This window comes from Apium graveolens, chromosome 6 (assembly GCF_009905375.1).
Source record: "Apium graveolens cultivar Ventura chromosome 6, ASM990537v1, whole genome shotgun sequence".
NCBI lineage: Eukaryota > Viridiplantae > Streptophyta > Magnoliopsida > Apiales > Apiaceae > Apium > Apium graveolens.
This window is the reverse complement of record NC_133652.1, coordinates 4,913,361-4,926,210: the sequence shown is the minus strand read 5'-3', so window position 1 is coordinate 4,926,210 and position 12,850 is coordinate 4,913,361. Positions and strand designations below refer to the sequence as shown.

Below are 12,850 nucleotides of genomic sequence, written 5' to 3'. Positions count from 1 at the left end.
ATAATTATAAAAATTAAAAATTATATTTATATTCTTCCGATTATTGTTCCGATTAATCGGTCCGATTAATCTCCGACTTGCCGATTAATCTCTCGAAGGTACCCTCTCCGTCTTGGCACGCCTAGCGATTTCTGGAACACTGAATATATGTTATGTTTTCGTTTCAATCATAAAATTATAACCGCTTCGATAAGATAAGAAATGTGATTTCAATACAAAATATATCAAAATCTTCACTCATTGACCAGTTAAAATTTTATGATAATTGTAACGACCGAGGAATTACGCTTGTATTATATTATAATAATGATAAATTATGTGTATTATTATGTGGTTAAATGTGTTAAGTCGTTAAACCCTAACTGATATGTGCTATGTGTTGGCTGTTTTGATCCAAACGTGTTTTGGATATTTATTGAGCATTTTATCATCAGTTATATATATAGTATATCAAAACCTGTACAGCTCAAAACTATGTTTTAAAAGCTCGTATTTCAAATAAAATCATTGGCCCTATTTTGCCAAAATTGCCCTATCCCATATCGCTTTTCTGAACCCCTAAACGTTTTACAAATTTACCTTTTTCGCGAAAAATGACTTTTCCGGACCCCTTCGGGTACCAAAAGCCCCACAAAAATCATATTTTTATTTTTATATGATCATGAAATTATCATATATCATTTTTCTTTGTATTTTTGTAATATTCACAATTTTTGGGAATTTTTGACATTAATTTTGTATTTATTGGATATTTAAAAATTCATTATTAATACCCAAAAATTATAAAAATTGGGGCCAAATATTTTTATTAGAGGTATAATTAGACCCTTAATTTTATTTAGGGGTATTATATTCATTAGTATAAATACCTGTTTTATTATTAATTATTCATTAATTAATTGTAAAAAAAAATCAGAAAATAAAAATTAGAAAGTGTGGGTGAAGTTTGTGTTCTTGAAGAAGGGAGAAGATCAAACAGTGATTTTGGGAGATTTACTAATCCACTGAAAACGCTCGAGTAACCAATACAATCCTTGTGAAGAGACGAATCTATTGATACTAATATCAACAACTGAGGTTTGTTTAATCTCAAAATCGATTTTTATGTTCTTGGCATGAATTTCGGTTTTTGATTTTGAAGAATCATTTGATTGTTTGGATTATGTAGTTAGTTTCGTTGTAGTCTTAGGAGTAATCAGGTATTTTTATTATGATTTTACAACCCTTGAATCGATATGCCGAGTTCTTGAGTTTAACCATTTTTGATTTCGTTTTTTTAGATTTATATATGTTTTTGCTCGTGATTGATGTTAGGAAGTGATTGTAGAAGTCTATAGCTTCGTTTTGGCATAAAAATCACGTTGTTTGGTATTGTATTCGTCAAAAACGACTTCGCCGGATTCTGGATTGAAGCTCGCCGGTATTTATGGCGGTTCTAGCCGGAGAAGACGATCCACACACGATGGGGATAGAAGAGGACGGTGGGATTGTGTTCATGGAGGGCTGGGGAATGAAAACCCTCAACTGAATTCGTCGTTTCATCGCTGATTTGGCCGGATTGATTTGCCGGAAAACCACCAGTGTCGTTGCCGGCGGGGTTGTTCATCTTGACCCAAAAACCCGGGTTCCAACCCGTTTTCCAGAAAGTGTTGACCCGGTTTTGATCTTCTAAACTTTAAAAACAGAATCCTAAAACCTGTTTCTGTAATTTTACTTAATTACTTTTATTTCTATAAATTCAAAAATTTAATTGTAAATTCTAAAAATCAAATTTAAATTTGGAAAATTATTAATAACAATTTCTGAATTATGTTATTTATTTTGAAATTCGAATTTAATTATTTAATTATGTAATTATTTATCTAATTATTTATTAGTTATCTAATTAATTACTAATTAGGTAATTAATTAATAATTAGGTGATTAATTAATAAATAAGGATTAAATAATATGATTAATAATCCGATAATTAGTTAATATTACGAGTAACTTGTATTCATACGAGTAGTGATTCGTTAAGTTAGAATTATTAATCGAGCGATTTTTATTCGAAGAATATCGTACTAATTATTCGTATCGAATAATTAAATATCAATAATTAATTAACGAATTGTATAAGTTATAATAATAATAATAACAGTTCGATAGTTATTCGAGAATCGCGAGTAGCTCGCATTTATACGAGTAGTTGCTCGTTGAATTATGATTCGAATAATATTTATTTATTCGATAAGTATTGTATCAGTTAGTTGTATCGATTTTTATTTATAAATAATCGATTTGGTCGAGTAAGTATTATTAATTTGTAAATAATTGTAATAAATTATAATTAATTCTAATAATTAGGGATTAATTATTTTAAAATACAATAATTATTAATTAATTATTTAAAAATATAATTAAGGATTATTTAATTATAATTAATTATTTATAATTTATTATTAATTAATTAAATCTTGTTTAATTCATAATAATTCAACCGTTAATCCGATTTGAGCGAAACGAAGACCCCTAGACTCAGAAAAATGAAACAAATCCAATAAAAATAATTGTAAGTTATAATTTCCTCCAAAAGAGAATGGTTTGGTGATAATTAATAGTTCGTAGACCCTAATATGGGTATAATTTAATCGAATAATCCCGAAAAATTATAATAAAGTCAGATAAGGCTAGTTAATGCAGGTATGAGTCTAGAATCAATTCTAAAAATAATTATAAGTCTAAAAATTGATTATGTGCTTTATGTGCTATATGCTTTATGTGATTATGTGAACCTATGTGCTATATCAATATATGTGTATATATGCGAATCAGATAGAAACGCATGGGTAGACTGATAAGGTTACGTGATATCAATTCCAGATACACGTATATAGTAAGTTATCTAAACAACTATCTTTCCATAATTGGTTCAGTGTTAGCAAGGCAGAGTAAGCTAGGGACAGAAGGCGGTGAGTTGAATCAGGTTAAGTACGCGCGAGGCAAGTTTTTCCCCTATTCTAAATTCAGAATAGTGAATTATATTATATTTTACATATCAATTATACTTTGATAATTCTTGTTCATATGCACTGATACATATCTATTGATTCTTGTTTCTATTTATTTCGATTCTTGATTTCTCCCAATTTATTGAATCCTCTATTCATATTCCAATATTTTTACCCTTGTTACATATATTATGATATATCCTGATGTTGGGATACATCAAAAGCATTCCGATTGTTCCGGATGCTAAACTTCGGACTGGATGGTTACGATACGGGCTGGGTTTTACTCAGACCTTTAATTAATAGGCCATAGCTGCCTGAGTACTCTTATTGTTGGTTGGATCTATACAGTTGGGTATAGATTCGTACTGTATCCTGACTGATCAGCGGGTTATAGTGCATATGTTGGTTTTTGTTTCCAGTCTTGTTCATTTGGCACTCGCCAGTATTGGCAAATTACTATTCGATACAGATACAGATGGTTGTTACAACCAGCAGCTTATTGGTTCACTTACTTCTCTCTCTTTATACTATCTATATTGTTGCAGGCTTGTTGAGCAATTTTGGCTCATCCTCTTTTATTGTTATTCCTATTATCTTACAGTTAAGGTAGAGAATGAAACCCATCAGAACCCGCGTAGTCAAGAAGCGAGTCAAGCAGCGGGACCCTCTTATACCAAGGGTGTTCATCCCTATTCCTGAAGAGAGCTTTGAGTTATCAGATCAGGTGTAACAGGATAAGTACTATTATGGTTTGAATAAAAGTTGTGTGGTGAGCATGTAGATAGAATAAAGTTTTGTAATAAAGAGAGTTCTTGAGACGGATTGTTTTTATTTGGTTTGTAATAAAGTTAGTATGTGGTTCTTGTTTTCAAATCTTAACCTTAAAAGATCCTGAGTAGTAGTAGTTCGGGGTAACTATTTCAAATATATTCCGCTTGTGCAAGATTAGTGAGTAGTTATTATTAGTAATGCCCCAAATCTATACCCCGGATTTGGAGGGTGTTACAATAATACTCTCCCGTTCTTAAAAACGTTCCTTATTTTTGTTAAACACCTTTCTCATTAGCACACTTTTGATTATTAATATTTTTTAACACGTATAACAAGCTTTTGCAGGTCAAAGCTGTTCGATGTACCACTGTGTAGGGGGTAACTTCGTATTTCATCGTTAAAGGCATTTCAATTATTTCTTCTTCTCTTTTGTATTTCAATTATTGATTCATATATTTTGTCAAGCGATTTTATAATTACTTCAAGTTATTGGTTATTAATAATACTTTTTTACATTTTAAGGAACTTTACTAAATAACTTTAAAAAAATCACTAGCAAAGTCAAAAAATTTCAAAATTACATGTGACTGACAGCGTGTTAGTTGTAATTTTTTTTTATGTCAGAAGGAAAAAATTTCATTTATAAAATTAAAATACAATCCGAAGGTATTCATTCATAAAAATGAATCATCTAACTAAAAAATAAGAAAGTACTCCCAAAAATTTAGATAATATCGATTCACTGTCTAAGAAATTAACCCACAAGAAAGAGTCTTGTTAAAATCTTTCAAGAATAAAATCATATGAGAAAAAATTCAAGAAGGAAAAATAGAACCCTTTAAAAATATATTTTATACAAGATATTTTAGGATAAAATTAGTGTTTTCCGATAGTTACAAAAATTTCCTCGTATCATCAAATTGTAGCTATATTTTCTTGTACTATGAAGTCCTAGATAGATAATATGCTTTAAAGTCCTTTGAAGATCGCAAGTCACAACCTAGTACACATCATAAGTTAAAAAAATATTGAAATTTTATATTACATAATGTCAGTAAATTCAAAATAATAAATTTTAATTAGCATAATAGAAACTCTAACCAAAGGGCATTCCCTTAATTGAAAATATGCAAAATATATATCACTAATATTTAAGATAAATAATAATCACACAAATATGACACAAATCGTCATTGAAACGATAAAATGAACCATCATATATGGTTAAAATTCCATCATAAATGGACAAAACGGCCATCAAACAGGGCACCACCCGTATAAGCACCAAAGTCGTCTGAATTGAATTTCCTTGATTGAATATGAATTAAATAAAATACAATTAATGTTGCATTTACGAATAGTAAATAAAATAAAAGTAAAAAATAAAATGAAAACTCAAAAGATTAAATGCCAACAATTAATATGTGTAAGTTGTAAATTTCAAATTTGAGAGTTAAACGAGAAAGACAAGGATAATACATTTTTGATCTTTTCTGAAAAATACGCAAGTACAAAAATATTTTTGAAAAAATACTGTTATTTTTTAACAATTGTAAAAATATTTTTTTTATTTGCAAAAGTACCACGTCTTTAATTATTTTTTTACAAAAATACGTTTTTCTGCAACTCGATTTAACTATTTATAACTTTCGACGAATTTGCATAACTCCACGCAATCTGGTAAAAATTCAAATGCAATCAAAAAATTCGATTCAACTAGTTACAAACTAGTCGCATGTTTACTTAATTTTGATTTAACTTTTACCCGAAAATTGATAGGATCCTAACCAAGTATATGGGTACCCCTGCTATCCGCAGTCCACACACCCTTCCAAGTGCGGGCCGGCCCGTCCTGGTTCTTTAATTCTGTATTCGCATTCGGTTCGTTGATTTCGGTGAATTGTGCGGATTTGAACCGACCTGGTTCGGACCGAATAAATTCGTTTTTCGTACGAGCCGTTCCCAAGCGGGCGGGACCGCACGACTGGCACGCACTATTCCCAACATACAAACATATCCAAAGGCCATTTTCGTCATTCTACATGTCTCTTGTATAAAGAACACTTTTTCTCCAAAGTAGTGTCCCCACCTTACATTACATAACACGTGTACTTCTCTGCCATGTCACTTCCTCGGGAACTGTACAAATTTTGAAAAAAGTAACAGTTTCAAACTTAATCACCAATCTCAACGGTTAGAACCCCCTTAAATCCAATCTTGACCGTTCAATCACTCTTGTCCTAATCTTAATGACTTACTAAACCCCCATTCATCTCCATCAGTTTAAAACTATACATACATAGTACATGTAATAAGTATATAAAGAGCAAAATCTAGGCAGACATTACAGTACAGCTCTGACACTTGTTTCTTGTCAAGAAATATAATTTGAAAAAAAAAAGATTTGATTTTTGAATTTAACCTCTACTACTCTCTTCTTCACTTGTCTTCTTAAATTGAAAGCTTTGGTTTTCAAGCTAAAGATTCAATCTTTATGTATCAAAATGCAATTTTGAGCTCAATTTGTCTTTAATTCTCAGTTATGCTATCTGGGTTTTGTATTTCTTTGTTTTCTTTAGCTAAAGATTCAATCTTTTAGTAATAAAAATAAAAAATTTGGTTCAATTTTTCTTAATTCTCAGTTTAGCTACATGGGTTTTGTATTTCTTTGTGATTTGTCTTGAAAAGATGAGATTTTGAAGCTAAAGTGTTGAGATTTTGGGATTTTTGGTTTTGGAAATTGAAAGTGATTTGAGGTTGTTGATTATCATTGTTTCTTGGATCATAAAGGTATAGTCTTGAATTTTATTTATCACTCTTGTTTTTTTTTCTTTCAGAAATAATTAAAAAAAAATGATTATATGAAACTGATGATTCTTGTTTGTGTTTGTGATGGTAGGTATTGCTTGATACAAAGAAGCAGTGGATGTTAAAGATCAGAGAGTTCTAGTAAATGATAGCAACAAAAAAGTGTATTTGAGGTAATGTAAGTATATTGGTCTATTTTTTGTGGGCTTTGTTCCTTTTTCAAGATTTTTAATTCAATTTCCATATAAATATAAATAATTGTTGGTGGTGACTAATGCCCTCTCTTCAAAGCAAAGTCTATCTTTCTTTATGTTAATGAAGTACCTTCAAATGCACAATTTCTATATGTGTAATTTTAAAAAAGATCCAAAAAATGAAAATTTAATAGTTTTTCGAATATTCATATCACTTGAAGAAATTAAGCCTTGGAGCTAAGCTAAAGAACATGATCTTTAACTTTAAGTGATACTTATGCTCTTACCTAATTGCCCTTCACATTTTGTGTATACATGTTGAACTATATATGGACTATGGATATATATTTGTTCATTTGTTGGTGATGACATTAACTTTAATGAATGACTGTGATTCAACTTTTAGTAGCTTTTTTTGTTATATCTTTGAGTTTTAATTATGATACTACTTGATGTCATTAGAAAAAGCTTTAAGAGTGGACTCGTGTGTGCTAATAATGTACCATGCTACTTTGATATTTGTTTGGTATTTGCTTTCTGTGAATAAGGACTATGTGATCATACAATTTTCATCAAGCTACTCCTCTTGGGACTTTCTGCATTCTTTGCATTATTATTTAAGTATATCTTTTTGTGTATGCTAATATGCTTTACTGTTTCATGATTGCAAGTGCTCCACAACTTCAATATTTTTTAGAGTTAAAATGATTACTTATTTGTTAATTTAAAATGGATCATTCCTTGTGGGCTTGGTTTCTCTTTAGTTTACTAATTTCGTAGGTAAAAGTATATTTTAGAAGTTAATTGATGGCGAGATGTATATTGTGAATTTCTCTTATCAAAATAAGGATTTGTTTCAATTTTCAGTTTTTTATGATCAATTGCAGATATATCTGAAGTCATGGTAGAGGAAGTTAGAAATAATGCTGTGATCGAACGGTCAGCAGAAGAGTGGTTAGTACATGCACATGAAAATGTTCCGATTGCACTTGGAAAAGCAAGAGAGGTCAGGGGATTTCCAGCTAGGTGGAAAGTCATAATTTCGAAATTGGAGCTCATTCCATCACGCTTGTCAGATTTGTCAAGCCACCCTTGTTTCTCAAAGAATGCACTCTGTAAGGAGCAGTTGCAGGCTGTTGCAAAGACACTAGATGAAGCAACTGAATTAGCAGAGATGTGTGTGAAGGAAAAATACGAGGGTAAACTTCGGATGCAGAGTGATCTTGATGCCTTGTCAGGTAAATTGGATTTAAATCTGAAAGATTGTGGTCTTCTGATCAAAACCGGGGTGCTTGGTGATGTTACCTTCCCATCGACAGCTTTAAATTCCTCGACCAACTCTGGAGAGGCTACGCATTTTAGCATAAAGGAGTTACTGGCCCGACTTCAGATTGGACATCTTGAGGCAAAGCATAAAGCTATTGATAGCCTTGTTGAGATCCTTCAAGAGGATGAAAAGAATGTATTGGCTGTTCTTGGACGGAGCAATATTGCTGCTTTAGTCCAGTTGCTCACAGCTACTTCTCCGCGGATCAGGGAGAAGACTGTAACAGTTATCTGCTCTCTTGCAGAATCAGGAAGCTGCGAGAATTGGCTTGTTTCTGAAGGTGTACTCCCACCTCTGATAAGGCTTGTCGAGTCTGGTAGTGCTTTTGGCAAAGAGAAATCGACAATTTCTCTTCAAAGACTGTCTATGTCAACAGAAACATCTCGCTCAATTGTTGGACATGGTGGAGTGCGGCCTCTGATTGATGTATGCCAAACTGCTGATTCTGTCACACAGGCTGCAGCTGCTTGTACTTTGAAGAACATATCTGCTGTTCCAGAAGTGCGTCAAACTCTTGCAGAAGAAGGAATTATAAAAGTTATGATCAATCTCCTTGATCATGGGATTTTATTGGGATCTAAGGAATATGCAGCTGAATGCTTGCAGAATCTCACCTCAACCAATGATAGTCTTCGAAGGTTTGTTGTAGCAGAAGGTGGAATAAAAAGTCTGTTGATTTACTTGGACGGTCCACTACCTCAAGAATCTGCTGTTGGCGCATTAAGGAACTTGGTTGGCTCAGTCTCCGAGGATATTTTGATTTCACAGGGGCTTCTTCCTATACTGGTTCACGTGCTAAAGTCCGGATCATTGGGTGCACAACTGGCAGCCACCTCGGCAATTTGTCAAATTTGCAGCTCCGTTGAAATGAAGAAAATGATCAGTGAAGCTGGCTGCATTACTCTGCTCATTAAGATGCTGGAAGCTAAAACAAATAGCAACAGGGAGGTTGCAGCACGAGCACTTTCAAGCTTGATGAATCTTTCGCAGAATTGTAGGGAAGTGAGACGGGATGGAAAAAGCGTGCCAAATTTAGTACAACTTCTTGACCCCAGTCCTCAAAACACTGCTAAGAAGTACGCAGTTACATGTCTTGCCTTGCTCTCCTCGAGCAAGAAGTGCAAGAAGCTGATGATCTCGTATGGTGCCATTGGATATCTTAAGAAACTTACTGAGATGGATATCCCAAGTGCCAAGAAGCTGCTCGAGCGATTGGAAAGAGGGAAGTTAAGAAGCTTGTTCAGCAGAAAATAAGGTAAGAAGAGTTTTTGAGGAATCATTTGTAATGTAATATCAAGTATATTCTCTCAAGCTCCAAGTTTCATGATCTGTATGAAACAAACTGGTTTGTGAGTTGTGACATTAATTAAGTTGTTTCCTCAAGCTGCAAGCCTGCAAGTGTCTATAAACCCTGCTTTAGCTTTATCAATGCATATGCAATTATCTTCTACATTCATTTACAATCAAGGGGACTAGTTACATTTATAAAGCTTCTGTTTCATTTTGCTAGGGACACAAAAACTCCCTCATATATCTCCAATTGCTAGGGGATAACATATAGAGTAGTGTTTAAATAGTTATCACAGGTAAAATGGTGGAATGATAAATTTCCTCTCACTTATTAAGTAACCAAATCCCCCATACTTACTTTGGCCAATTTTACCAGTTTGCTCTCAGTTTCAGTTCCAAGTCTCTCCAATACTCAAGTTGACAATATCTCCACTTCTGAGGTATCAAGATCCACATCTAAGTAGTCCCAACAGCTTCTTGCAAATTGACATTCCACAAACAGGTGGCAAACATGTTCATCCACCGAGTGCATCCACGCAACACGATCATGTACTTGATGCCCAGACTTTGTTGTATAACATCAATCCACCGAGTGCATCCACGCAACACGATCACGTACTTGATTTTTTGGTATCCTTGTCCTCAAAATACAGTCAGTATCAACATCATGAAAGCCTTGCCAGCACGCGATAGCTTGGTGTTACTCCAGCTTTGAACTCGTTTCCATACCCTTTATTTCACAAAGTTGAACACCTTTTTCTTCTATCTTCCGATTAAAGAAGGTAACCCCGGATATTTACAGTCCTTTAAATCGTTATGCACGCCAAGAATATTGGATATTTCATTTGCTCGTCTCTCATAACATTAGAGCTAAAAACTATTCCCGATTTGTTAAAGTTGACGGCAACACCCAAGTCCGACGTCCAGACTTTTCAAATTATAAAGCAAAGTACTGCTATTAAGTCCACTAACAAATCATCATTTTTTATCTTTTAGGGGCCTTGTGCTGGGTTAGTTTTTAGCTAAGTTGGATGCATCGGGGCGTAAGCTTTGGTTTATTTTGGATTCGGCATCGGCACTTGACTCGATTTTCGAAAAAAAAAACTCGGGATTTAACCCTGTTTTTCACATATAGTATTAGAGCCAATCCTCGAAAATTTGATACGTCAAGTTGCCGAAAGTGGGGACACGAAGGCTAGGTGATATAATACCATAATGAACAGAGATCCAGAGGCGGGGACACGAAATCAGTTGATATTATCCCATAATGACTAAAGAGGTACGATCTTGGTTTATAAGCCGTCTGTTCGGGCATGACGAGGACATCGGGAATTTAAGTGAGGGAGTTTGTAACACCCCAATCCCGGAGAATTGGAACTTTTGTTCAGTTTATAAGGCAAAATACTACTACTATGTGTACCGACAAATCATGTTCTTTTGGGGGCATGTGATGAGCTAGGGTTTACCAAAGTTGGCTAAACTCAGGCCAGTAACCTTTGACTTACTTCGGACTCGGAATCGGGACTTGACCGAATTTTTGTAAAAAACTTGGGATTCGCCTCAGGTTGTCACATTGACTTCCTGACCTGATTGGTGCTCGTACTCACTCAACATACGCTTGATAGATTGGCTTCCTCAACATTTGCTTTAAAGAATTAAAATATGTCTTCTACAAATAATAAGTAATGGTAGGAGCAGAATTGCTAATACAGCAGCCTTAAACACGGAGTCGAAAAACCCCATAGTTCTCAATCTATGCCATAGGTAAGTCCAACTAACTCGATCATATGTCTTGCTAATATCAGGTTTCAAGTCCACCTCTCCATCGAGATATCTTTATTTCTTCATAAAATGTATCATCTCAAAAGCAATAAGGACGTTATCGGAGATACTTCTGCAGGAACAAAAGCAGACTGATTTTCAGAAATAATTTCGGGAAGAATACATTCAGCTGATTTGCTAGCACCTTTGCTAAGATCTTATACAACACATATTAAAGTTTGTTAACACAATAACACATATTGATATCAAATCATATTTTAGTTTGATTCTGAATTATGAGTTGATTTGAAAATGTTAAGAAACGATGTGATAATGTTTTGTTTCGAGTTTTTAGGGGCGACACCTAGAAAATGATGGCATATTTTTAAAAAAATTATTACAACATTGTAAGAGTGCAATTTCTGGTTTAAATTGGGAATATAGAATAAAGTCTAAACAGTTTGTGAAAACTGAATATCGAAATAATGAATGCATAATTTGTTAGAATTTCTAAAGTATTTTATTTTTTATGAAATAACTATTAATAATTTTTAATATTTTAAATTAAGATTACACTGTTAGGCAATGAATTACACACAGGGGTGAATGTGTTTTTGTGTTTTTCTGCTTTTCTTGAATTGGTTATGGTGATGAACAAAGTAAATTAAAACCTTGTAGTGAAATGTGTTAATACTGAAATTAAACAGATAAAAATAGTGAACACAAATCTTTCAAAACTTACTTAATTTTATATTAAAATTAAGAATGTCTTGCTACAAAATTTTTAGGCTCTTTGTTGATAAAGAGCTTAGCTTCTTCCTTGAGAGAATACCAGATCTCTGATCTAAATTGTTACACTATAACAAAGCATCCAGTGTTTACTTTATTAAATAGTAAACACTGTTTTTTACACAACATGCATTAACATGTACTAAACCCTATTTTTGGATAACCAAATCTTTTTATTTCTGGTTTAATGTATCTTTGCTAATCTTGTCTGCTTGTGACTTTACTTTGCCAGTTAATTTTGACCTTTGATCTTGTACTCTTCAGACTGCTTTTTCTAGATTTTTCAATCCAACTGATTGAATTGTTTGTTGATTGATAATCTTTAGTTATTTAACTGGTCTGCACTTTGTACTTTGAGTTTTACCTCGAGATCTCTAGTTTGGTATATAGAGAACTCGACATCTCGATAAGTATAATGGCTTACCGAGATCTCTCATCACTCTATATTTGCTTTGACTTATCGAAGTCTCTAAGTTCTCTATAAGAGAATTTAGCTTGTCGAAATCTCTAAATTTCTGCATGTAGAACTGACTTATCGATATCTTCAATCTTCAAGTCTTCAATTTGGCTTGTCGATATCTCTGAATTCTCAAGTGCATAAATGACTTGTCGATATCTCAAAGATCTCTAGTGATATTTGACTTATCGATATCTCTGAGACCTCTAGTGATAATTTGACTTGTCGATATCTCCAATCTTCATGTCTTCAATTTGACTTTTCGATATCTCTGAGACTTCTCGATAAGCTTTTTTTTGACTTCTTGATAAGTCATTCTGGAGTTCTCGAATGACTTCTCTATAACACAAAATCTCTGACTTGTAGATTTCTTGACTTAGAATATTTTTCCCAAAACATATTTATTCAACTCCAAGCTTCTTCACACTTTACTCTGAGGCATGATCTCCATGATCTTCTT

The 12,850-nt window shown here is 33.2% G+C and overlaps 1 protein-coding gene across 5 annotated transcripts; it reads left to right on the top strand.

The window, feature by feature from the left end:
- The first annotated feature begins 6,110 nt into the window (after nt 1-6,110).
- On the top strand, nt 6,111-10,155 carry LOC141668830 (uncharacterized). 5 transcript variants are annotated; one of them, XM_074475852.1, is made up of 3 exons: nt 6,111-6,554; nt 6,664-6,745; nt 7,654-9,522. In XM_074475852.1, exon 3 carries the CDS (start codon nt 7,668-7,670, stop codon nt 9,345-9,347), a length of 1,680 nt encoding a protein of 559 aa, XP_074331953.1. In that variant the 5' UTR covers nt 6,111-6,554; nt 6,664-6,745; nt 7,654-7,667; the 3' UTR covers nt 9,348-9,522. The 5 variants fall into 5 exon arrangements, with proteins under 5 accessions (XP_074331953.1, XP_074331954.1, XP_074331952.1 ...); XM_074475853.1 differs by having other exon boundaries at nt 6,664-6,750; XM_074475851.1 differs by lacking the exons at nt 6,111-6,554; nt 6,664-6,745 and adding exons at nt 6,945-7,387; nt 9,760-10,155 and having other exon boundaries at nt 7,654-9,348.
- Nucleotides 10,156-12,850: the final 2,695 nt, after the last annotated feature.

Excerpts from the sequence above, each read along its gene's own strand:
- LOC141668830 (XM_074475851.1), top strand. The coding sequence starts at position 7,219 with ATGTCATTAGAAAAAGCTTTAAGAGTGGACTCGTGTGTGCTAATAATG. Across the intron at positions 7,388-7,653 it reads TTCTTTGCATTATTATTTAA|ATATATCTGAAGTCATGGTA; the intron begins GTATATCTTTTT and ends GATCAATTGCAG.